This window comes from Mesoplodon bidens (assembly GCF_964165515.1).
Source record: "Mesoplodon bidens genome assembly, contig: HAP1_SCAFFOLD_494, whole genome shotgun sequence".
NCBI lineage: Eukaryota > Metazoa > Chordata > Mammalia > Artiodactyla > Ziphiidae > Mesoplodon > Mesoplodon bidens.
The window spans coordinates 40,999-67,921 of record NW_027671972.1 but is presented as its reverse complement, the minus strand read 5'-3'; the positions used below and the strand labels follow the sequence as shown (position 1 = coordinate 67,921).

Here is a 26,923-nt window from a genome sequence, read left to right as displayed (position 1 = left end):
TTTATGAGAAACTGTCAACCCTTTTTCCAGAGTGTCTGTACCATTTTTTATTCTCCCACTAGCAATGTATGAGAATTACACCTGTTCCACATCACTGACACTATCAGTGATTTTAATTTAGCCATTCTAATAGGTATGTGGTAATATCTTATCATGGTTTTAATTTGCATTTCTCTGATGACTAATGCCATTGGACATCTTTTCATGTGCTTATTTGCCATCATTAGGTCCTCTTAGTGAAGTGCCGTTGAAATCTTTTGCGCAGCTTTTAATTGGGTTGTTTTCCTACTGTTGAGTTTTGAGCATTCTTTATGTATTTGGATACAAATCCTTTTTCAGGTATGTGATTTGCAGTTGGTTTTTTCTCAGTCTTTAGCTTGGCTTCGTATCCTTCTAACATAATAGTGTCTTTCAAAGAGGAAAAAGGTTTAATTTTGAGAAAGTCCAATGCATACATTTTTTCTTTTTTTGTATTATACTAAGATGGGTAGATTTTAAAATAAGTTTCTGTTCTACAAAAGTGGTGAAATGTAACTTAGTGATGGGAATGTCCTCATAAAGTTGACTTTGTGGAAGGTGCAAATGTTATTTTCTGGAAAGGTAGTACTAATTAATATACCTCTTAGTCTTCGAACATCTAGGACTTTTGTTTAACCGAAGGATGCAATTGGTTGAGGTTTGTGAGGGTTTTCACACTTTTTAAAAAAATGATAATCACTAATGTGGTTAAATATGTATACTTTCATAATGCAGAACTATGTAGGAATTAGTCCTTAAGACTCTTCCAGGGTTAAAATAGTGGTATATTACATTCCCATTTGATGCTTTGGGGAGTGCCTGAGTTTGAGTTTCTGCTTCACTGGAACAGCATTAGAACTCTGAGTGTAGGTTCAGATTCAGTGTCATGGCTAAAAGCACGAGCTGCATCAGAATGTCTGCATTTGAATCCTGCCTTTTATTTACAGTGTAACTGTTGGGTGAGTAAGTTAAATTGTCTGTGCTTCAGTTTCCTTATCTGTTAGTGGGAATGATAATAATAACATCCACCTTGTAAGGTCATTATGAGGACTCAAGCAGATTACATAATAATAGTCATTTCAAGGGCCTCTGGCCCACAGGAAGCATTCAACAAATGGCTCTTGTTATTCTTCGTCTTATTATTGCTGAAATAGCTTTATGATAAAATTGTTTAAACAAATGTTTTGGAATATTTTCAAGAGTCAGAATAACCACATAGCACACTAAGTCATTTCTCTCCCATGCCCACTTTTTTCTCTTTGCACTTGTTATTATTAATCAATACCTGTGACCAGTGTTTTTAATAATCATGTATATATACAGTGTTTTACAAGCCAGCTATCAGTTCATTCCATTTTTCACATCTTGTGAGGTGCTAATCAGATATACACATATACATCAGTTTGCTTCAGCTGCCTGAAATATCAACCTAAATTGGCTTAAGCTGGAAAGAAATTTGAGTTAGGCTCACCTAACTGCAAAGTCAGGCACAGCTAGCTGGATTCAGGGCTCAAGTAAAGTCATCAGGACTCAGGTTCTCCCCACGAGTCAACTCTGCCTTTTCCTGTATGGACTTCAGTTGTAGGAACTGTATGTTAGAAACTTGGCTGTAGCATATTCACCCCCTGTAGCCTGTCAGCGTTTAGATTCAGCCGGAAAGAGCGCCTGTCTCTTTCCCCAGAAGCCTCAGCAAAAGTCTCATGATGTCTCATTGGCTCTTATGGGGTCACATGTCTGACCTGGAGCCAATCGCTGTTTGAGGCTGTGAGACTGGGATTGGCCAGTTCTGGTCACGTGTCACCCGTGGCTCTTTGGCGGAGTCGAGCCCACCGGAGCCACGCTGACTGAGAGGCGGGGAGAGGTACCTACTCTGAGGGAATTTGTGGGCTTTTATTACCAGAAAAAGGGATGGACGCTGGCTGGTCAAACGACTAATGTGCTGTTAGGCTCTTTTTGTAGATCGGCAACGGATCACAGGGGTTAATGGATTTGAATTAGAGCGGATTTGAATTAGAACCTTGGTTACTGATTCCAGCTTTTTTGTCTCCAGGAATGCCGTTCCCCACAGGGGCAGGAGTTTGCAGAAAGTTAGTGTTGTGTATTCTTTTGGTGAAAGTTGGATAATTTTTAACAGGAAGAGAAAGAGTCAAGGCAAATAGGGGTGGCCTTCTCAATGGGTGGACGTGGTGCTTCTTCCCACACTGGTGGGTTTAAGCGACTCAGCGCCCTTCTCCGGGCCTTTCTGTCCCCATGGCAGAGGCTGTACAAGACCAAGCTTGGTCAGTGTCTGTCCGCCACGTGGCAGGGTTGCGTGCTGTAGACACGGGTGTACCCGTGTATCCTGGCCAAGAGTGTCGGCTACATGGTGAGGTGTGTCTGGGAGCTGGTGTCGTGTAGAGGTAGTTTCTAGATCTCTGTGTTTTTTATAGTCCATTTTAGCGTGGCTTGAGACATTGTCTCACTTTGACTTCGGCTGGCAGTTTTTATTTTATGTTTTTCCAGAAGACGCTTGAAATTCTTCAGGAGTATGTGTAGCCAGGTCATGCTGTTTTCTGAAGAACCAGGGAAGACAGTTACCAGAGACCTGCCTTGTATGGAGAGCTACGCTACAGAAGTACCCGCAGTGAGGTTCAGGGAGACCGCAGTTAGAAATGAACTGTTGGGACCTGATTAATTGTGGTAGGCATCTTCATATCCAGTGCTGAGGTGGGCACCTGAGCCTACATATCAGAGACATTAACTCTTGAAATTAAGTCACTTCCCCCCATAGCTCCCGGAGTTAGTAATTCTGTCCCTAATCTCTACTTCTGTGTTACTTTTATTGAGATGTCCCTGGCTAATATGTTTGGTGATTAATGCTGATGGTAGGCTTTGTGATCTCCCCTCAGAGCCAGTTTTAGGGGTTAGCTTGTCTTTGTCAGCTACGTACAAGTACACTTGTTTCTCCAGTGGCTATTGGAGAGCATAATCATTATTATGATTGCATAATCATAACCATTATTATTTTACCGAGATGGTGAAAATGGGTGAAAATAATTCCTCTGTCACGTAGATAAAGTAGTTACATAGCATGATATTTTATTTTCTAAAAATAGGGTGTTGTATGTTGAAATCTGTAAAGTGATTTCCACTTTGTGTAAATTGGAAATATGGAATTTTAGTGAAATAACAATAGCTAACACTTACTGAGCACTCACTGTATGCCAGGCATTCTTTTAAGCACTTTACACGTATTATTTCGCTTAATTAAGTGAAAATAAATAACCATAGGAGGTAGGTATTAGTTGTCTCCTTGCCACTTTAGAGGTGAGCAAGTTGAGATACTTGAGGCTAAGTCATTTGCTCCAGGTCACACAGCTGGTGAGTGACACAGTTGGTGAGTGACAGCTGGTGAGTTCTGAATGTAAGTCCTCTGGCTCCAAGTCTGTGCTTTGGATCACTGTGCTGTGTTCTGTCCCTAGTAAAGATTTTAGCTCATGTGTTGTTAGTTTTTCTTTTCATTTTGCTTCCTTTTGTAATATTTTCTAGATGTGGGCTAGGAGTTGTATAGAGAAGATTTGCTAATTCTAGGACCTTTGGAATCCATGGATTTATCCATCTTCTGTTGCTGTTATTTGGCAAGCAAACACTATATGCTTGTTTATATCAGTAGGTGTCAACCAGGAATGATTTTGCCCCCCAGGGGACATTTGCTGATGTCTGGAGACAGACATCTTTAGTTGTCGTAAGTCAGGAGACGTGCTCCTGGCACCTAGTGGTCGGAGGCCGGGATGCTGCTGAAAGATTTATGAGGCACAGGACAGCCTTCTGCAACAAAGAACTGTTCAGCCCAAAGTGTCAATAGCATCAACTCTGGCCTATAGAATAAGTCACTGATGATCTTGTAATGCCATTCTGATCTCTAATGGGCAAAGTCACATTAGTAATGTAGAAATGATTACTTTTGATGTTTGTTTGATAATTGATTTCCCCAAATTAATGCATGTTTGTATAAGGGACATAAACACCAACCATAACTTAAATATTGAAGTTCCCTTAAAGTAAACTGGGAATTATAGCCCACTGAGGGAGAGCTGAGGAAGTTTAAAGGGAGGCCATGTAATGCCTGAGGATACAATACTCTAAATATTTGTTGGATTACCTTGTGAATTACACAATTAGACTTCATTTTTTGTGTTGTGTTAACTTGTCAAATGTATAAACATTTTAAATATCCTGTAATTTTCAAAACCGTGTTTTGGTATATTTTTAATTAAAAATTTCATACTGAGAAAAGTGGAGAATATTACATTGTACCCCGTGTATGTACCACCCATATTTAACAAATGCTAACAAATACTGAAGTCCATTTTGAGCTCTTTCTCATGCCATCCCTTAGGTGTTTCGACATTTTTTGTTATACCAAACATCTCAAAAGTTGAAGGGGCCTGGAACTCTTCCAATGTCTGTCACCAGGCCTCACTCACTGCTGCTTCCTTTTGTCTGCCTGTCAGCTTCTCCCCTCATCTTTCACTGCAGTATATAGGCTGTAGAGGGCGGAGCCAGGTTGTCTTTTCAAAGCTGGAAAGGCCAGGCCGAGAGTGGATGCGTAGGCTGGAGGGAGGCGGGAGGACAATAAGTATGGGTTTCCCCCAATGACTGAAAGCAGAGCGTTCCCATGAAACCTTTCATAAGCCGAAGTGGTGTAAAGTGAAGAAGCAGTGACCATAGGACACATCTTGCTAACGGATGCACAAAATAAATTGAGCTAAAGTACAGAAGCTCAGTGACAGTTCAAAGCTATGGTGGCTTGACACTGAGGTGCTGAGTGTGGTTCCCGGGAAGGAGCTGGGTGGTGCCCCTTGCACCCGCTTTTGCAGCGCACAGTGCGAGTTGCCTCTGTATGGGCTGCTGCACAACACATGCCAGACACTGTCCTCATTTTCCCCCCTTTTTTGTGTAAATAGATACCTCTTTGGATTTCTTTTGGTTAGGAAAACAGGCGCTAATGTGGGTCATTCTTAAAAGCGAAGTGGCATAAATTGAGCTTTGGAAGGATGGAGGAGACCTGTACCTTGGGGCCGTTTGGTGAGGTAGAAAGTGGGGAGAGTGAGCGAGGGTGGGAACAGGCAAGAAGAGCAGTCTCGGAACCGACAGAGATGGTGGTGGGAGGTCTGCAAGCGTGGTCCGCCGGAGCAGTGTTGTGACTGTCAGGTCAGAGGATCTTAGGTCTTCTTTGCCCAGGATTGCTGCTCCCTGCATTATGAGTGGTATAGCTCAGGAGAGGCTGCGCTTGAATTCTCAATCTCTATTACTTGGACTGCTTAGTGGTCTGTTATTAATGGCAATGCCTGCTTATCACCAGTTGTTCACAGGACTTCTACATGATAGGTTCCTTCTTTTCTTTTTTGACCACACCCTGTTGCCTGCGGTATCTTAGTTCCCCGACCAGTGATCAAACCCTCCCCCCACCCCTTTCCGCCATGGAGGAAGCGCGGAGTCCCAACCACTGGACTGCCCGATAGGTCCCTTCTTTATTTAAACACCTCCCATCATGCTCCATTGCTATGGAATAAATCCCTCACTTCTTTTGGCATTGGAGGGCATCCTTAGCTCCTTTCCCTCCTTCTCTGACATACCTGGAGTGTATCATGTGCTTTCTCTTGTCTTGGTGACTTCTTGTGCATTCTCTCTGAAAAACTCCCCTGTGCTCTCCCTATCATCTCTGCACAGTGAACTTGTGTTCTTCTGTTGAGGGCAGCTCATGCCTTTTGGCAGATGGAAGGTATTTCTTGTTATTTTTCACTAGTGCTTTGCCTTAGGTCTTCTTTGCCCAGGTTTCCTGATCCCTGCATTATGAGTGGTATAGCTCAGGAGAGGCTGCGCTTGAATTTTCAATCTCTATTACTTGGACTGCTTAGTGGTCTGTTATTAATGGCAATGCCTGCTTATCACCAGTTGTTCACAGGACTTCTACATGATAGGTTCCTTCTTTTTTTTTTTTTGACCACACCCTGTTGCCTGCGGGATCTTAGTTCCCCGACCAGGGATCAAACCCTCCCCCCACCCCTTTCCGCCATGGAGGAAGCGCGGAGTCCCAACCACTGGACTGCCCGATAGGTCCCTTCTTTATTTAAACACCTCCCATCATGCTCCATTGCTATGGAATAAATCCCTCACTTCTTTTGGCATTGGAGGGCATTCTTAGCTCCTTTCCCTCCTTCTCTGACACACCTGGAGTGTATCATGTGCTTTCTCTTGTCTTGGTGACTTCTTGTGCATTCTCTCTGAAAAACTCCCCTGTGCTCTCCCTATCATCTCTGCACAGTGAACTTGTGTTCTTCTGTTGAGGGCAGCTCATGCCTTTTGGCAGATGGAAGGTATTTCTTGTTATTTTTCACTAGTGCTTTGCCTGTCTTGCTAGAATCTGAGTTTCTTGAAAGCAGTGATGGCATGCTTCCTCTTTGAGTTTAGTGCTTCTAACACAGGGCCTGGCCTCAGGAAATGTTTGCTGAACTGAATTAATAGCCAGTTCGAACTTGCCCTTGAGCCAGTGTTTTGTACTGGTGGGAAAAATCCTACACGGTGTGGACTTTGATTCTCTGCAGTGTCAGTTACAGGATTGTAAGATGGAAGATAGGAGGCTGGGATAGGAAACAGTTTTGCACTTTCTGGGTTTTTTTTGTTTTTTGTTTTTTTTGCAGTACGTGGGCCTCTCACTGTTGTGGCCTCTCCCATTGTGGAGCACAGACTCCGGACGCGCAGGCACAGCAGCCATGTCTCACGGGCCCAGCTGCTCCGTGGCATGTGGGATCTTCCTGAACCAGGGCATGAACCCGTGTCCCCTGCATTGGCAGGCAGACTCTCAGGCACTGCGCCACCAGGGAAGCCCTAGATTTCTTTATTTAATTTTCGAGCCTTAGTTTACTACCCACACCCCCGAAATTGTTACCTACTTTAATTATATGTTCTTTTTAAATTTTAATTATTTATTTGTTGCACCGGGTCTTAGTTGCAGCAGGCGGGCCACTTTGGTGCGGCTCAAGGGCTCCCTAGTTGCGGCATGTGGGCTCCCCAGTTGCAGCAGGCAGGCTCCTTTAGTTGTGGCTCGCAGGTTCCTTAACTGTGGTGTGAGAACTCTTAGTTGCAGCATGCATGTGAGACCTAGTTCCCTGACCAGGGATTGAACCTGGGCCCCCTGCATTGGGAGAATGGAGTCTTAACCACTGCACCAGCAGGGACGTTCCAATTATGTGTTATTTTGTTCATTGGCAGGTATACATACTTCTTATCTTTTTTCCCCTGTATTTTTTATAAATACAGAAAAGAGAATAACAACTTAAAATAAAATGAAGGAAAGGCCTAATGTATCTGAGTTTTTCTCAGTAGCACGAAGGGAAATGTTTGCCAGCAAGAACTGTGGCAAGGTTATCCCAGATGTCAACTGTCTCGTAGCAGGGGCTCAGAGCCCTTCTGAAGCTTCCTAATTGTCCAGGACAGCTCCATTATGACTCACCGTACAGGGCCTAGCCTCTCATGCGACACTCAACATTTAAAAATTAGTCTTCATTTCTCCTTCCCAGCAGGCAGCTTCAGTTGGAGAAAGTAATTTCATTTTCTTATGTACTCATTCATTCACTCAGTCAGCAGACCATCACTCGTCTCTTATATGCCAAGATCTATGCTTGCGTCTGGTAACAAGGAAAGAATAACATATGGTTCCTTCAAGCACTTAAGGAGCTCATAAACTAGTGACAGAGGAAGATGCACAAACCAATCAATAAAGAATTAACAATGCTTTGACTTTATTTGTATTATTTGAATTTTTATGACTATATTTATATACTACACCCTGTTCAAAGTGGAAATAGATATTTAAGAAAGAACTAGTGATGTAAAAATTCCACAGTAATATGTAAGTTATTTAGAGAGTTAAGACTGGAAATATTTGCACTCTCAAAGAAGCTTGTTAATGCAGATGAACCCCTAATTCTTTTGGTTGCTTTATTTACATTTATAGAGGTATAGGTATTCCCTCTTCTAACAGGGGTTAGTAACTTGGGGAGGGGGTGCTACAGAGTAAGGTCCTGATTCAGTGGCAGGTCCATCTTACCTCCTCTTCAGGTCATATTCTCAAGCAGGAGCTACAGGATGAGACGAGTAAAACAGTTCACTTCCTTTGCTTACCCCCAGCCCCATGATAGGCTTCTGCTGGGCTTCCTTGGTTGCTTTCATCATCACTTTCACCACCATAGGTAAGGGAACCTTCCAGTTAATCAGGGGACCTGGAAATGATGCAGAAAAGTCCTGACTTAAAAATAATAAATAACATTTATTTAGGGCTGACTGTGAGCTCATTGCTTAAAATGTCCTACTTAATCTTCACAACCACTCTATGAAATTGGTATTGATAAATCTCAGGTATATCCAAAATAAGTCTCTTATGTAGGATTGTGATGTTTTTCGGTCTTTTATGTCTTTAGGTTTGTCTCGGCACCAGACATAAGGCGGTTCAACATAATACGCTGGCCCTAAACAGCTCCAGATGCCAAGAATTGGCAAATCACTACTTTGGTTTCAGTGGGTGGTCAAAAAGGATCATCAAGGTAAACTCTGTAGATTTTCTTTGACTAACCAGACTCCTTTCAACATTGAACTCCTAGACTTTAGAGAGAAGAATAAAACAGGGCTATGGGGAGGAGATGTGAGAGCCTTCCACATGGAAGTATCTGAGCATTGGCCTGCCACCTAGAATTAGTGATAATCTCAATGACTTGGATGGCGGTGTCCATAATTTTCTCCAGTATTTTTATGGTATATAATAAAAAATATTTGTCCATATCTAGTCATTCATTTGCAAGTCTCACTTGATTTTGAAGCTATTGCATACCTAAACTTTTACCTGGGATTGCTGGAGTTTAGTTTTTATTTCTAACAAGAGGATACTTTGAAGTCTAGCCTTTAATTCATAATCCTAACAGCTTCAGGATCTTTCTAACCTTGAAGAAAGGGAAAATGAAGCTATTGTGACACCACTTCAGAAGCAAAGCCTGAAGTTCTTCTGTGCTTTAGAGGTGGTGTTGCCCTCCCAGGAGTGCAGGAGTCCCAGAGTTGTCATGGCTGAGGAACCTTTGGATAAGTTGGAGGAAGGTCTGTTTTCCAGTATGTTTGTGTGTGGGGAGGTGAGGGAGTGGGATTTCTCTTTTTTCCTTTCTTTCTGAAACTCACCTTTTCAGACACATCATCACTTTTCTAAGCCACTAAAGCCCTGGGCAGATTTTTTCTGCCTGACAATATAGGTTTTTATCTTAGGCAATACCTGACAGCACCTTAAACTTTAGAATTTTAGAACTGACCGCCTGCCGAGAAGCTTAGGAGGAAGGAAAATGAGTGAGTTTTTGTTGTTGTTGTTGTTAATAATTTGTTATGTGCTAAAATATTCCTTCAAATACAGATGTCTTCTGGCCTTCAGTTATCCCAAGAAAATCATTGTCTAAAGATTGAAATAAACTCTTGTGTAAATATTCAGTCCTTTGCCTCCTATAGAAGGGCCTGAGCAGAAAAAGTAAATGTAGATCCCTGGAAAGGGGATTCCGATTGGTACTGAGTTTTTTCCTAGAATCCATGGCACTTGGGCTTAGGGTTTTAACTCAGAGGCAGGGCTGTTAGCGAATGGAGTGGAGGAGGCTCCACCATCCACCTGAGTGGGTGATGGTTGAGGAGAGGCCAGATCATCTGCACTACCGCCAAATCTATCTCACTGTATGAATCCAGCCCTTTACGCACAGGAGAGCAGGGTCTGTAGCAGTGCAGCCTCAGCTTGTCCATTTGAAATCTGTGAGTAGTATGAGGTTTGTGCCACGTTCTTGGTTTGCATTTCCCATCGAGTATTTTAGGAACTTCCAGAATAGATCTGAGCAGTAAAAATGTGCCATGCCAGGGTATACCTGCAACAGAGACATTCACCCGTACCCCAGTGTTGTGCCTGCCCTTAATCACTAAGATAATGATCTAAGAATCACAGATGCATTTTTAGTTTTACACACATAACCTAGAAATCAGTTATGCAGACAGGCATTTTAAACTCATCTGTTTTGGTTGGATTTCGGGTCATTATCATTCCTTATGGAAAGGAAGGTAACCCAGAAGCTTGCTATTCAGAAGGCTATGACAGACGCATTCCAGAAACTGCTGATTGTGGCCTTAGGTAAGACCTTTTTGATTGTCCTTGAAGTACTTCAGTTTCAGTGAGCAAATGAAGTTACTTGAAAAGTTAATTGGATGAAAATAATGGTTGTCTAAAACATTACATATTCTTTCGCTCACCAGATGCTTTCACAGCAGCAGTCTTAAATGTGTTCTCTGTGGCATTTATGAGAAAAATGACAGCAAATATTATTGTCCCCAGTGTTTAGATGTAGAGTGACTTGCCTCAGTTCATACAGAAAGTGTTTGATCCAGTTCTTCCCCAATTGCTTGCTTATCATACAGAATAGTGTAGTGATTATAAGCCTTGGGCACCTGTGTTTGAGTCCTAACTTTGTCTCTTAGATTTTGTTGTTGTTGTTGTTGTTGCAATTTTAGGTTTTTCTAGCCAGAGACATTTGAAGGTATTTAATATCTCTAAGCTGTAATTTCTTTATCTGCAAATAGGACTAGTAATACAGCTTATCACCTCATGGAGGATATTGTAAGAGTAAATGAGATGATGAATGTAAAAAGCTTAGAACTATGCCTGAAACATAGTAAGCAGAGAAAATATACTGACTATTATTATTATCGTTTTTTTCTTGTTGAAGAGTTTATTAGATTATGTTTTTGAAATCAGTTTAATTTCAGTTTTCATTTCTGATATATTGGGTGAATATGATTCTTATATAATAACTGGCTACGTTTTTGTGGGCCTTGAAAGTGTTCATGCTATTGAATAGTGTTGATTGTGTTCCCTATCGAGTTATACAGCGGTGAGAATGTCACAGCCTGTGCCCAAAGGAAACTTCATGATGAGTAGATTCCCGGAACAGAATTGCTCCCCTGCTTCACAGCCCTTCAGGCTTAGAGAAAATCCGAGCTAAGTTGTCAGAGACCTTATTTGCTTGTAAGAGTTGACCCTGGATTGGTCTTGGCCTTCCAGCCTGGGCAGTCCTTCCAGTGAAGTTTGACTTCCCTGGTCATCAGGCAGAATCTCCATCAGCTGTCAACTCTGGGTAACAACCTTTAAGAACCAAACTAAATGTCTGGGTTGTTTGTTCCTAATAATGCCAAGGTATTCCTTATATGTACTCCAAACTCCTTAGACAAAAAGCCTGGTGGCTCTAGCTTGCCTTGAGGAAAGCTGTATTGTCCAAAAGGTACATGGGCCAGTTTCTGCCAGTAGAGTGTTCAAATGCTGTCTCTCTCTGTCTCTGTCTCCAAAGCTTTGTTCACTGTATCTGGTAGAAGTTTGGTCCCAAGGAGTAGGCCCTTGCCTTGCTTCTAATATGAAGTATCTATTATAGTCCAGTGGTATCTCTCCAGGTTTGAACTCATTTTGACCCCCACCTAATGCCTTCCTATTTCATTGTATTGTGATTGAACATTTTTGTTTCCACAGCTTTTAATTTCTATGTCATTATTCCTTAGTTCTTATTTCTAAGATCATAAAGGTTTTTGAACCAAAGTTGATACTTCTTATATACTTTTTCACAAATAATTATGATAAAAACTGGAGTGTCAGATGAGGGAACTTCTAGGAAAATGCTCTTATTTTCTGCTTTTAGAATTCAAAAGAATGTCTAATTATTGGGTGCTACCATTGTATACAGGAAGTTTTAGAACAAGAAAACTTCTGAATTGATCCTTGTTAACTTTATTTCAGAAAGTGGTAAAATAGCTGTGGTCTATATACCCTGTGAAGAGGTCACAGATGCTAGAACTGAAGAGGAACTACAGGATTTAATTCAAGTATATGGAGATACAAACTCAACACAGCCAGTGTAGCCATAATTCAAAACAAGCAGCAGGATTTGGAAGACTTTGGCATGTCTACTCAGCTCTGTCTTCCTTAGGAAAATGTGAAACTCTGAAACTGCTTTTGAGGCAGGGAATTTCTAGGACTTTTCCAAGTCCCGAGCCTTGCCTCTGGCCCGTTATTTGAAGTTTGGAGAGCAGGATTGAGGGCCATCAGTGTACGTCTACAGTTGTGGACACAGGAGAAGACACAGGCCTTTTAGAACTCCCCTCAAATAGAATTGCAGGGATTTGGGAACAAAGTAACTATGGCCTTAAGTGTGATTATGCTACAGTGTTTTAAAACTATTCATGCCTTTCAAGTAAGGTATATTACCCAGATCTCAGCATATATCTTGTGTTAAATATTTTGCTGAAGAACCTTTCTGTAAACCAGTTATATGGATGCCTCGAATTAGGGATTAAGTTGTCAACTTAATTTCTAAAAGAAAACATTAATGTACTGTATATAGGATTTTTATTTAAAAGGAGCAAAAAAATGTGTTTCATGTCATTGAGAGCTTATTTTGGGGCTAGTTTTCTGATTATTTAACTCACCCCAACGTTGCAAAATTTGTTTTGAAGGGAAGAAAGTAGAGAAAGGAAAGGTGGTTATGTTCTGAAAAATGTAAAAATTTTGAAAGTTTTTCCTGTACGAAATAATTATTTTAATTCAATTTAAATCAGTCAAGGAAACTTCAAACGTATCCATGTTTTGGACTTTAAGAAGTCTAGCTTCCTGTGAAACATGAGAGGAAAGGACTCCGTATTGATAGTAAAGATTTCGGAAACCTGATTATAACAACAGATCCATTCCTAAATGAGGCCAATCTTGGAATCAGTTCCATTGAGAAACCATTATGTGCTAGGCACTGGAAATAAGATGAAGCTCCTTCTCTCTTGGAGTTTAGGTGTTACAGGTGTACCAGACAATTAAAAAGGACTAAAATTAAATAGAATATGAAAAGGACTGTGAAGAAAGTAAACTGGGTGCTAGTTATAGTATTTGAAGAAAATTACTTAACATGCTGACTTTAACATTCTAAGTGTCTTCTCCATGTCTGCACACAGGGTAGACCTCTGAAAAGTGACACAGTAGCTTTTTCTAGATTAATGGCTCTGTTGAGACAACGTGGGATGGGGGAAGTCTTCCCATGCTAATATAAAGGGCCATTCACTTGGTTTTAGACACTCTTTCCCAGGATGAATTGCTCACCTGCCCCAAACCCCTCCTATAGATGTTCTGGAGTCATCACTGATTCAGTGGTAACCTCTGATAACAGAGTGGTGAATTGATAATGAGACGTGAATACTGAGAGTTTGGAGGAAATGGCAACATTTTAGAATAATTGTAAGGTGTGTTCCCCTCCCGCCACCCTGACTGGTGCTCACTTTGCAGGTCAGCTACTTTTCTTGTCAGCCCTGTAGCCAAAGGGAGGAAGAATGTCTCTCAGACTTCAGCTTCGAGGAGGAAGAGTTCAGATTGCCAGAACTGGACTAGCACTTTTGAATTTCCCAGAATGCCACATCCTGTGGTTTCCTCGGGAAGCTCTGCATCCTTCCCAACTCCCCTCCACCCCTGGGCTGCTGGAGGTTGTGGCCACTGGGGTCTGCAGCCCAAATCCCGCCTCATTGTTTGGGCCCTGGGAGGGCAGGGCGGGGTTGGGAAGGGGGCCCGGAAGGAGGTAATTGTCACCTTTGCAAGGGGAAGGGTGGCTTGTGCCCTGGGGACTCTGGGAAAAAGGCTCACTCTGGTGGTGTGCATTGGATCTCCGCAGGAGCCTAATAAAGGTGGAGTAACTACAGATGTCATAAATAACGGGTGGGACATTAGGTGGGGGAGGGACACGCGGTTGCTAACGGTTGCTAACGGTGAGCCCTCGCGTTGCAGCGCTGGCATAACGGTTCAGTTCGGCTCTGAAGGACGATGTGGCTCTGGCTCCTCACTGGCCTGGGTCACTGTGCCTGGGAGCGGCCGTATGTTATGTCCTGGCTGTGCCTCTGTGTCCCTGCTGCGCCCCACGGCTCCTCCTCACATGGCAACGACTGTGGCTTCTAGTCCAGGCAGTTCAGCCTCTGGAGTGGGCCCTGGGCCCCATCCAGGTGACCCCCTACCCCCCGCGGCTCACCGAGTCTTGGTCTTCATACGCCTGACACAGCCCTCCCAAAATGCCCCATGCCCTTACACCCCTGGCAGAAGGCGGGGGCTTTAATTACTTGACGTCCTCGTCTCCAGTCCAGATGTTGGCCCCACCTCATCAGGAGTTGACTGAGACTGAGGCTCCATACCCGGACATGGGTTCCGTTGGAGAGCTCCCTACAGGGCCAGATCAGTTTGCTGTTCCACATCAGTATCTGAATAACGAGCAAATCCAACATCAAAAGCTCCCAGAGGCGGTTCCAGTGCTAGAGTGGGATCAGAATCAGCCCTTGGTTCTGCCTCCTCGACACAAAAGTAAGACTAAACACATAGGTCTAGATCAGGCTGAAGGTCACTAATCATTTGAAATACTTGTTCCACCTCTAGGTAGTAAGAGCTCAAAACCAATGAGCTTTATTGTTTCACCCCCAAACCTGAAGAAAGATCTAGTTCAGCATCGACAGCTTGCCAAAGTTGTTGTTGGAACTATAGGCCAATTTGAAAAAAAACACTCAGGATCTAGAACAACAGTTGCAGGGTGATTATTTACATCCCAGTATGGATGCCTTTTATCCTGAGGAGAGCATACCTAGGGATTTTCTGGGGAGCCCAGATGAACCTCCAGAGTCCCCTGAGGAAGCTGAAATGTCTGCATCCCAGCAGGAGGCCCAAACTCGTCATCCAGAGCTCACTGAGGAGGCTGAATCTTTACCTCATCAAGAGGCCCCTGCTCAGCATCCACAGACCCCTGAGGACGTTGAATCTTTTTCACCCCAGACAGAGGCCCAGGCTCAGCATGCAGAGCCCACTGAAGAGGTAGAACCACCTCCACTTCCGCAGGGGGCTCCATCTCAGCCTTCAGAGGCCCCTGAGGAACTAGAAACTTCAAGGCCTCAGGAGGCCCTCGCCCGGCCTTTGGAGACACTTAAGGAGGTTGTAGTTTGACCACGTGTTCTTCATGGGGTAAATGAAGCTCAGCAGTCACACTTGTACACTGTCACTGTTAAATCTCTGGCTCTGGCACTTCCCATAAATCCACAGGTCACTAAAGAGGTTGAACGTTCTCCAGTCCAGCAGAAGCCCCCATCTCAGCCTCCAGAGCTCCTTACGGAAGTTGTAGCTCAGTCTCCATTGTATCCCGAGGTGACAGATCCAGCACAGAGCAGGACCATGCTGAGCACCCAACATCAGCCAGTATCAAGAGCAGTGGTTCTCACCCAGGGTGATTGTGCACCCAGGTGACATTTGGTAGTGTCTGGAGACAGTTTTGCTTGTCAGAACTGTATATGCTACTGGCATCTAGTGGACAGAGACCAGAGATGCTACTAAACATCCAACAGTGTACAGGAGAGCCTCCCACAGCAAAGAATTATCCAGCCCAAAGTGTCAATAGTGCTGCCTAGCTAGAGAAATAAAGATCACTTAACACAAGTATTTAATGAGCATTTAGTATTTGGTATCTAATGCAGCACATGTATAATCATGAAAGTATAAATCATAATATCTCCCACAGTGAGATTTCTTTAGTGTATGGAGGGAGTAGTGATGTTATGTTTCATCATATATAAATTAGAATTATTGCCAAAGGATAAATGTTCTGAAAGAATATCTATTTTTCTAATTCTTTTGCTCGTGTCTTTTTTTGTAGAAATCTTGGTTGCAATTTACTCCCAGAACTGAGCTTTGGAACGTTTCAGGCCTGGCATGGAATGCAGTTTTTACACAAGTTGTAAGTGAAATAGAAGATGAATACATGTAAACAACTGTGTGTAAAAACAATCATGCAGTTATTGGTTAGCTGGGTGTAAGTAAGCCGAGTATGAATTCTGGAAAGTATGTCTTGAGAGCCATTTATTTTTTTTTCAAATGAGGAAACTAAGGTACAAAGAGGCCAAGAGACTTGTTTAACTCATATATTTGAAAGGCTCTGCTTTCCATAGTACTGATCTTTGGCACGGTCAATAAAAGGCACCAAACAAAAACACTCAAGATTAGCATTGTCATGGAATCCCACTGATGCCTCTCCAATATGCGAATGGTCCAGGAAGTTCCACTTTTGAATTTCACTTTGATTCCTGCTCATGTGCAAAGTTCCTAACTTCTTAAAATGTATGCAACACAGAGCTGCAGAGAACTAAGTTTAGCAGGGTATGCTTCAGGGAGCAAAAGTGTGGGTGCTTCCCCAACCATTATTAGCTCTTTTAAATGGTAAAGCAGAAAGAATTCCTGAACACCCACCACAGGGCTCTCCCCAGCCACCCAGAATATTATTTTTCAAAAAAGCATATATTGCTGAAGTGAATTATCTGTGGCCAGTAGGAACCTTTGAGGTATGGAAAAAGATGTTGTTTGTGTTCAGCTGTAGTGTGAAAAATATAAAGAAAATACTTTGCTGTGGCCTAATTCAAAATATTTTCTTTGCTGACTACTCTTCAATAAGAAGTGTGGGTTTTACACCCCTTCAACTCAAAACTTCTCTGATTTCTCATGACACAAGGAAATGATAGTGGGTACGTTCAACGGCCTGAAGGCGATTTTAGACTCAAGGTAAAGAGCTCTTCTACACCTGGCTTTGGAAAAGACTCTCTTACCTGTCTTGTGGTTCAGAAATCCAGTTTCACACAGTTCATACATTTTGGGTTAATGAAGGCATTGAGGCTGTGTCTGGAGCTGGATTAACAATTCCTGCAGATGCCTATCTTTAGCGGCCTCCTTCCTTTCCCTTGTTAGTTTGCTGATGCATACCTTGGGGAGAGAGCACCAAGGGTCGGTTTTTCTTTTGTTAGCACACCGGAGAGCAGGCTCGTGAGGTCCCTTCACCAGGAGGTTTTAGTAGCGTCAGTACAACGTCTTAAACTCACCACCTTTCCTAAACATCCTATAACACTAAGAGTTCCTTATAAGAATTAGAGTTTCACTATAGTTATGTAGGCAACACAGGAAAATACATTGTGGAAATAAATAAATCACAGTTTAAAAATTAATGAATTCATTCCAAAACATTCACTGAGTGCCATGCCCACTGTCTGTCAGCACTGTACTAAGTGCTGGGGATACAAAGACTCATAGGACAGAGACTTTGTCCCCAAGAAGCTTTCATACTGGAAGGAGAAATATGGATGTCGATGGGAAAACATATATGAGAGCCATTCTAGCATCTATGCAGCAGGGTAACAAGGTGAGGGAGGGGGTGATGAAGTAGAAAATGGGTGGTAGGTTAGAAAAGATTTGTAATGGAAGAGGCACCAACTTGTTCCTTTGGAATTTGTGCTCCTCTTAAATGACAGAAAAAGGTAGTGAAAGAATCAGAACTACCTGGTGTTGTAAATAAATTAGTACTGTACTCCGAAAACTCATTCACAGTTACTTTCAAAAGATTGTCACAGTATAGTAAGTCTTTGTTTTGGACTAAGTCTTTCTAATAGACAAAGCTAATTTGCTTCAGGAAACATTTGCCATGGTGAGATCTAAACTTTATTGAATCTCTTACCAAAGGCAAGCCACCAAGGGAAGATGCCACCCTGGAGTTAAATCATTTTACTACCTATAATGACATATTACTGGGGTGTTTATAAGTTGCCTGCATTAAATAAGTTTGGAAAAGGGCCCCAGCTGAGGTGGATTTATCATGAATTCAGTGAACCTTAGGCTTCAGGGCTCCTCACTTGCATAGGTCCCTTCCAAAGTCTTGAGAGGGGTCCTAGCGATTTTTCTATTTATAACTTTGCATGTTTTTATTAGATAGGATTTCCCAAAGTAGATGAGGTTCAGGCCCCACAAAACCTTGATTCATCACCAGGTGTCAGGTAATTATAAGTCAGTAGGTTTCTTGAATGAAGCCTCTGTGTTATTGAGAAATATCAGGTGAAGTAGTTAGCAGTGTGGTAGTCTATTTTAAATCCGAAATCTACCTCAAAGATGAGCCAAGAGCTTATTAATTAATAAAGTACCACTTTTTGAATGGTGGTAGTAATCATATCTCTTTCAGATAAAATCAGGAATGAAATATACTATGGAAAACCGGCAGTGGTTGATAATCCTAAATGTTAAGTATGCTTTTTTTTTTCTGACTGTAAAGTGTTTCCCCTTCATTCACCTATGCAGGTCCAGACTGATGGCTTATTTTTAAAAATTCCTTTAGTCACTTCATTGGATCTAACAATACAAGCTCCATGATTTTAGAAACTGAAGGACTCTACAATGTAGAAAGGCTATATAACTTAACCAGACAGAGCACATTCACATGCTGGCTTGTCCGTGGTATATCAATATTGTACCAAGAACATAAGCACGAAGAGAGAATAAGAGGAAAATCAAAGCCTTATCCCTATTGAATTATTTACCCCATTGTTGAGAATATCAGTGTGGGAGGTGTGGCCACACTATGAAGGCAAATTGAGCTGCAGTCACAGAGCCGCCCTAATGCTCCCCCAGTCAGCTAGCATTGGTTTCCTTTACATAGCTATGTACACACAAAAGCTTACACACTTGAGGGTGTTGTCCTCACTTTTTGCTATGTACTAGAATCCTGGCAGCTTCTCAGATTTAGAAAGGCATAAACACTAAAAGCAAAAATAACTTGGGTCTGCCCTTTGGGGTGATTCAGGGTGGCTGTTTCATTTGTAATAGTTCAAAATTTTGAGATTGTCACACCTAGCAACTACTATACTTTTCTTCTCCCAACTGCATCTTATTCTTCCCACCTGTAGTATTTTCTCCCATTCCATATGTTTATTCACTTTCTTGATAGTGTCCTTTGAAGCACAAACTTTTTAGTTTTTATAAAATCCAATTCATCTATTTTTCCTTTGGTTGTTTGTGCTTCTGGTATCATATCTAAGAAACTGTTGTCTAAAGCAAGGTCATAAAGATTTACTCCTGTGTTTTCTTCTAAGAGTTTTATAGCCTTAGCTCTTACATTTGGATATTTGATCCATTTGGAGTTAATTTTCATATACGGTGTGAAGTGTAGGAGTTCAGCTTCATTATTTTGTGTGTGGATGTACAGTTGTCCCAGCATCATTTGAAAAGACTGTTCTTTCCACATTGAATTGTTTTGGCACCCTTGTTGAAAATCAATAGACCATAAATATGAGGGTTTATTTCTACATTGTCATTTCTGTTCCATTGATTTCCATGTCTGTTCTTATTCCAGTACCACACTGTGATTGCAGTAGCTTTGAACTGAGTTTTGAAACCAGGATGTGTGAGTCCTCCCACTTTGTTCTTTACCAGTATTGTTTTGGTTATTCTGTTTCCTTGAATTGCCATATGAATTTTAGAAACAGCTCGGCAATTTCTGGAAAGAAGTCAGCTGGGATTCTGATAGGAATTGCAATGGAACCATAGGTCGATTTGGGAAGTAGTGAAATTTTAATAAGATTATCTTCCAGTCCATGAATCCAGCATGTCTTTATATTTATTTAGATCTTCTTCAATTTCTTTCAACAGTTTTGTACTTTTCAGTGTGAATCTTGCACTTACTTGGTAAAATATTCCCCTAAGTATTATATTTGTTTTGATGCTGTTACACATGGAATTGTTTTCTAAATTCTATTTTTCGATTACTCATTGCTGGTGTGTAGAAATAATATTGATCTTATATCCTACAACCTTGCTGAACTCATATATTAATGCTAACAGTTATTTTCCTAGATGCCCAGGAATATGTCTTATGGTCTTCCAGTTTCCCAGGAATACATTGGAACATTTCAAAGTCTCTGTGGACATCTCATTCCTCAGCTTTTCTTTTAAAGCTTTGCGGTTGGGTTGTTTTTTGCCCCAAACTGTTATCCATTGCCTCATGCCACCGCCATGTTAAAATATTTGCTTGAAAATGTTTTCCAGAAATGCCACCTGAGCAGAGGCTTTTCTCACTAGACAGCCCTCAGTCAGGTCAAAGGCAAGACTTTCAAGTGTGAGGTCTTCCAGGGGACCACCAGACATGTAAAACAATGACAGTTCTTTGGGAATGAGGCTTTGAAGGACCTCCCAGTCTATGCTGCTCATTCTGGTACCAGGGATGTGGGCTGTTTTTCAACGCTACCACTGGCATGGAGACCAAAGGTCAAGGGCAAGTTAAAGCAACACAGATCTCATTGTTCTTACAGAAATTAATTTGTTTTCCTTGAATAAATAGCTCCCCATTGACTGCCAGCATGTTGGTTAAATTTCCAGAGTCCAGAAGAAGTTGATTCTGACCATTTTTGCCAGTTTTGTTGTTGTTGTTATTGTTGCTTCTGTGCAGGGATGAATTTTCAGATATCCTTCCTCCATCATTTTTACTGATTTTCCTGCAAGTTTTTAAAAAAATCTATAAAGTCTCAATGGCCATAGGCTAATTAAATATTTATCACGAGAGATGATTAAGGAAAAAATAAATAAAAAGAGAAATAAAGAAAGAAAGAAAGAAAATATAATTCACATAGAGGCTTTCCCAGATGGGTAGATGAAGTTTGAAAAGGTATTTCTATATTTAGTGCTGTCAGAATTAAGGTTAGGTGCTTCCCTGGTGGGGCAGTGGTTGAGAATCTGCCTGCCAATGCAGGGGACACGGGTTCGAGCCCTGGTCTGGGAAGATCCCACATGCCGCGGAGCAACTAGCCCCGTGAGCCACAATTACTGAGCCTGCGCGTTTGGAGCCTGTGCTCCGCAACAAGAAAGGCAGCGATAGTCAGAGGCCTGCGCACCGCGATGAGGAGGGGCCCCCACTTGCCGCAACTAGAGAAAGCCCTCGCACAGAAACGAAGAGTCAACACAGCCATAAATAAATAAATAAATAAATATTTTTTTTAAAAAAATTAAAGTAACAGATGTTTTAAACCCCTCCCCCTTTTTTTCATTCAGGTTAAACACAGGCTTTAGAGTCAGAACTGAGTTCAAATTCCAGCTCTGCTTCTTACGAGCTTGATGACTTAAGACAAGTTATGTAACTTCTCTGTGCCACAGTTTCCTCATTTGTACAATTCTGTAATATATATGTCACATAAGGTTACTGTGAAGATGAAATGTTAAATGCTGATCACATATGCATGGCAACTCAAAAGATATTAGTTTTGATAATTATCTTTATAATATTCTGCAAAAGTACACTAATAATTCTTGAGTAGAGTTAACCTAAAGTCAGATATTCTTTTCTTTCTTCCTGTTTCTTTTCAGGTTTTTCCCCCTTATTTGTTTTAAAGAACTAAGGGGGAAAAAAATAAAGAAAGAAAGAACTATGAAGAAAATCTCTTCCAACATTTTGGAATAAAATTTTGTTCCCCAAAATTAATTTGTTTATTTTATTGATATATAAACAAAATGTTATTTATTTATTCAGCAAACATTTATTAAATGCCTAGTAAATATTAGGCACTATGTCAGGCACAGGAATAATAATGACAATAAAGTGTGGTCCCTGCTCTCAAGTTGCTGACAATCTAGGAGAGTGACAAGTAAACAGTTGATTACGTACACAGTAACAAAGGCTATGGCACAAGAATACACACGGGACTATGTGATGGGAGTATGGCTTTCACCAGTTCCTCTTGGATTTATCTCTTCTTTGGCTCCAGAACCAAGGAATTAGCCTTATTTTTGTCTTTAGCTGGGTAGTTTAAATCATGAATTTTTTCAAAATTTGTAGAGATGAAAGAAAAACACCTTGAATTATGGAGGACACTAGAAATAGTACATTTTTACAGAGCAAGGGCTTCCTACCAGCATAGTCACTTCGAGGGTTTTTAACGTGAAAAGTACTCTGGCATATTTTTTCTTTGCTAGCCACTTTTTTTTCTATTTTATTGTTTGTTTGTTTGTTTCTCTTCTCCACTTTATCATCTAGAGACCTGGGTAGCTCCCAGTGAAAGAGTGTTTTACAGATTCTAAGGGTGATTTGTAGGTAAAGACAGAAAATGATTTTTTTAACCTTCAAGTTCCATACCAAAAAAATGACTATAAACTTTCATGGAAGTAATTGAAAATGCAGATAATTTTAATTCCATTCCATTTTTCAGAATTCTCAATCGTAATCCTTTGCCGACAGTTGAAGATTCTTGTCTTTTTAAAGTGCCAGCATTAAAATATTTGTAAGTATTGTAACAGTTTCATGGCTCATGAGATAATTTCTGCTCCTTTTTACTTTCGTCAAAAATTGAGTACTTTGGCTAAACAGTCATATTTTGGATTTTAACTGGGTTATTGAAAATAAGAGTTACTGGCAAAGAAAAGGATTAAGAAAGAATATATATGGGTAAGAGAGCCAGCAGAGGATGAGAACAGTGTCGAAGAACACATATAGATAGGGAACATGAAGATGCATATAGGAATAGTATTTATCCAAGAAAGCAAAAAGGAATAAGGGGTACATTATTCTTTTTAAAAAGAGTGATCAAAAGAGGTAGATGCAATTGAAAATGAGAAGTGAGGATAATAGAAAATGATTGTACTGTTCAGCACCAAGGTCATTAATTTGATGATGCAAATTTAAATTTCTTCAAAAAGAGCTCTTTGGAATTATCATCTATGGCAAGTAAGAAGCCAAAGTGGAAGTAATCACATGTTAAGTATCTTTTTCAGTTTAGAAATTTTGTCTTTGGGTTTTATATCATGCATGTTTGGGCTTCTCCTTCAGAGACATGGGAACAGCACAAGTGTCACAGCAATTGAAAGCATCCTCATGATGACCCTTGAATTGGAAACACTGTAAGTTGATTTTTCTTACATTGATTTTCACTCAAATGTATTTTTAGGTTTGTTTGATTATCTTCTTAAGTCAGGTTTATTTATGTATAATTTTCATTTAACAAAATTCACTCTTTTCAAATATACAGTGTGATGTGTTTTGACAAACGTATAGTTCTATAGCCACCACCACATTTGAGGTAAAGAAAACTTCTGCACTCCCAAAAGACCCCTCCTGTCCCTCTGTAGTCAATCCATCCTCCTGTCACTACCAGCCCCTGGCAACCACCAATCTGATTTTTGTCCATATAATGTTGCCTTTTCCAGAATATTTGATAAATGAAATCATGTGGTATGTAGCTTTTTGTTTTTGGCTTCTTTCACTTAGCCAGTCTCTTTGGAGATTCATCTGTTTTGTTGCACCTGTCAGTAGTAGCTCATTCCTTTTGAGCGCTGAGCAGTATTCTAGTTGTGTGGATACACAGTTTGTTTATGCATTCATCGTTTGATGAACATTTGAGTTTCTTCTAGTTTTTTGGCTGTCATGAACAAAGCCTCTGAAAACCCTCACATGTGTGTGTGAACATATGTCTTGTGTGAGCATATGTTTTCATTTCTTTGGGGTAAAATACCTCAGGGTGGGATTGCTTCATCATATGCTAAGTGCCTATTGAACTTTTTAAGAAACTGCTGAACTGTTTTCTAAAGTGCCTGTGCCATGTTGCTTTCCCACAAGCAGTCTATGAGAGTTGCAGATGCTCTACATCTTCACCTGATCCTTATATTTGTTTTTTAAAAAACATTTTAGCCTTTCTAGTAGGTGTGTAGTTGAATCTCGTGGTTTTTGCCACATTGTGCATTTCGGTAATAGCTGATGATGTTGAGTGTCTATTCATGTGCAAATATCTTTTTAAATGAAGTGTCTGTTCAAATCCATTTTTAGTTGGATATTTATATTGAGATTTAAGAGTGCTTTATATAAAAAGCAATGGAAAAAGTCCTTGCTCTCAGATATGTGTTTAGTAAATATCTTCTCCCAGATTGTGACTTACCTTCATTATATTAAAGTGTCTCTGAAAACTAGAAGTGTTAAATTTTTGATGAACTCTAATTTAGCAATTTTTCTTAATTTTTCATATTTATTTAATTTATTTATTTGGTTGTGCTGGGTCTTAGTTGTGGCAGATGGGCCCCTTAGTTGCGGCTCATGGGCTTCTTAGATGTGGCATGCAAACTCATAGTTGAGGCATGCATGTGGGACCTAGTTCCCTGACCAGGGATCGAACCCGGGCCCCCAGCATTGGTAACTCGGTGTCTTAACCACCAGGGGAGTCCCTTAGCAATTTTTCTTAGATGGTTTCTGCTTTTTTTGTGTCTTAATCTAAGAAATCTTTCTCTGAGACCCCACTGTCTAACCCCAAATCACAAAGATTTTCTCCTACGTTTTCTTCCAGATGTTGTATATCTACATTTAGGTCTATGATTCATTTTGAGTTAATTTTCATATATGTTGTGAGGGAAGGGTCAAGCTTTATTTTTTGCAGTTTAAAAAACTATTTCTGTAGGACCCTATTGTGACAGTTTATTACACAACTTACTGCACCTTAAATTGTGCCATCCCCCCTCCAATATGGCAAGCTAATAGAAACTTTCTGTTACGCCAAGGCTAGTTGAGGGGATTGCGTGAGATTAGTATGCGGAAACGGCCCTGCATTTAGCAGTCTGTTCCAACCGTCTTTGTCAGGTCACCTGACAAATGACTGTCTTCACCGTGCCGTCACGCATTGGTCACTGCTCTAGCCTCATCTTCCTCAGCGTCCCACAGCATCTGCCACAATTGCGATCCCTCTCTTGTCAGCTAGATGCCCTCCTCTCTGGATATTAAAAATTATTTCCCTGTGTAACGATGATACTGTTAATACACAGTATTGAAGAAATTAAATTCCTACACAATAATATTACCTAATAAAGTGTTGCTATTCAAATTTCCCCAATTGTCTCTCTTATTAATATCATTTCTTTTAACAGCATTTTGAGGTATAATTGACATGCAATAATCTGTGTTCACACACACACATACATACACACCATGAAGACATCACGGAAATCAAAATGTCCATCACCTCAGAAAGTTTCTTAATGTCTCTTTGTAATTCTTCCTTCCCATCGTTCCTTGCACTTCCCAATCGCCATGCAACCATTGATCTGCTTTCTGTTTGCATTTTCTAGAATTTTATGTAAATGGAATCATACAGTGTATACTTTTTTCTAACTGGCTTCTAACTCAGCATGATTATTTTAATCTTCATCCATATTGTTGTATATATCAGTAATTCATTTCTGTTTATTGCTGAATAGCATTCCTTTATATGGATGTACCACCATTTATGTATTGACCATTGATGGACATTTGAGTTGTTTCAGTCTTTGTCTATTACAGATAAAGTTGCTATGAATATTTGTGTACAAGTCTTGTATGGATGTATACTTCCATTTCTCCTGGGTAAATGCCTGCCTGTAGAATGGCTGCATCATTGGTAAGTGTATGTTTAAGTTTTTAAGAAATACCTATTTTCCCTAGTGGTTTGATCATTTTACATCTCTACCAGCAGTGTATGAGAGCTGCATTTTCTTCACGTTGCGGCCAACATTTGCTATGCTCAGTATTTTTAAGTTTAGATAGTTTAATAGGTGTGTAGTTGTATCTCACTGTAGCATCCCTAATGATTAATCATGTCAAACATCTTTTCATATGCTTATTTTCCATCTGTATATCTTTGAATCGTTTATGTATATTTTTCTGGAGTTTTGAGAGTTCTTTATATATTCTGGAAATTAGTCCTTTATCCAATATGTAAGTTGCTAAGTATTTTCTCCCATTCTGTGACTCATCTTTTCGTTCTCTCAGGAGTGTCTTTTGCAGGGCAGAAATTCTTAATTTCGATAGTGTCTAATTTATCTATTTTTTTCTTTTATGCATTATGCTTTTGGTGTTGTATCTAAGAAATCTTGCCGAACTCAAGGTCATAAAATTTTTCACCTGTTTTGTTCTAGACGTTTTATAGTTTTATGTTTTACATTTAGATCTTTGAACCAATTTGAGTTCACTTCTGTATATGGTTTAGATGGAAGTTCTTTTTTTTTTCTTTTTGCACCTGGATATTCAGTTGTTCCAGCATCATTTGTTGAAAAGACTATCATTTCTCCACTGAAATGCCTTTGAACCTGAAAGTCAGTTCTCCACATCTCTGTACTTCAGAACTTTGTATTCTGTTCCTTTGGTCTTTTTGCCTATCTTTACACTACTATCACAATGCCTTGAAGGTGTAGCTTCATAATCCTTGAAATCAGTTACTGTTAGTTCTTCAACTTTGTTCTTTCTCAAAGTTGTTTTAGTTATTCTAAATTTTATTTCCATATGAATTTTAGAATTAGCTTGTCAATGTCTATAGAAAAGCCTACTGGGGTTTTGATGTATAAATCGATTTGGGGAGAACTGATGTCTCAACAATATTGAATCTTCTGATCCATGAATACTTTATATCTCTCCATTTATTTAGGTCTTTCTTAATTTCCCCTGACAATATTTTACAGTTTTCAGTGTGCAAGTCTTTTGTCAGATTTATTCTAAGTATTTTATATATTTGACTCTTTTATAAGTAGCATTTTAAAACTTTGATCTCTGATTGTTTGTTGAGACAAATTCATCTTTTTGTATGTTGATCTTGTACCCTGCAAACTTGATAAACTCATTTATTAGTTGCAGTAGCATTTTCGTAGCTTCTATCAGGTTTTCTACATAATCATGTTATCTGCAAATAAAGATAGTTTTACTTCTTCCTTTCCATTCTGAATATGTCTTTTCTTTTTGTTGCCCTATTGCACTGGCTAGAACCTTCAGTGCAATGTCAAATAGAAGCAATGAGAGCAGATATCCTTGCCTTGTTCCTGATCCTGGTGAGAAAGTACTTTGTCCTTCACCATTAAGTATGATGTTAGGTTTTTTGTAGAAGTCATTTATCAAGTTGAGGAAGTCTCCTTCCATTCCTAGTCTACTGAGGGCTGTTTTTTTTTCTTTAATCAGGAATGTATGTTAGATGTTTTCATTCTTTTCCTGCATCTATTGCAATGATT

General features: G+C 40.3%; 2 protein-coding genes across 2 annotated transcripts; both read left to right on the top strand.

The window, feature by feature from the left end:
• Positions 1-2,380: 2,380 nt before the first annotated feature.
• On the top strand, positions 2,381-13,595 carry LOC308610737 (RAD52 motif-containing protein 1-like; the record flags this gene model as incomplete). Its single annotated transcript, XM_081259763.1, has 7 exons — positions 2,381-2,388; positions 2,521-2,641; positions 8,481-8,603; positions 8,979-9,159; positions 10,118-10,204; positions 11,855-11,940; positions 13,385-13,595. The coding sequence occupies 7 exons, from the start codon at positions 2,381-2,383 to the stop codon at positions 13,484-13,486; spliced, it is 708 nt and encodes a 235-aa protein (XP_081115889.1). The 3' UTR covers positions 13,487-13,595.
• A 209-nt stretch (positions 13,596-13,804) lies between these two features.
• On the top strand, positions 13,805-16,216 carry LOC308610735 (leucine-rich repeat-containing protein 37B-like). The gene is made up of 2 exons (XM_081259761.1): positions 13,805-14,440; positions 15,774-16,216. The coding sequence occupies exons 1-2, from the start codon at positions 14,155-14,157 to the stop codon at positions 15,803-15,805; spliced, it is 318 nt and encodes a 105-aa protein (XP_081115887.1). The 5' UTR covers positions 13,805-14,154; the 3' UTR covers positions 15,806-16,216.
• The last annotated feature ends 10,707 nt before the right edge of the window (positions 16,217-26,923 follow it).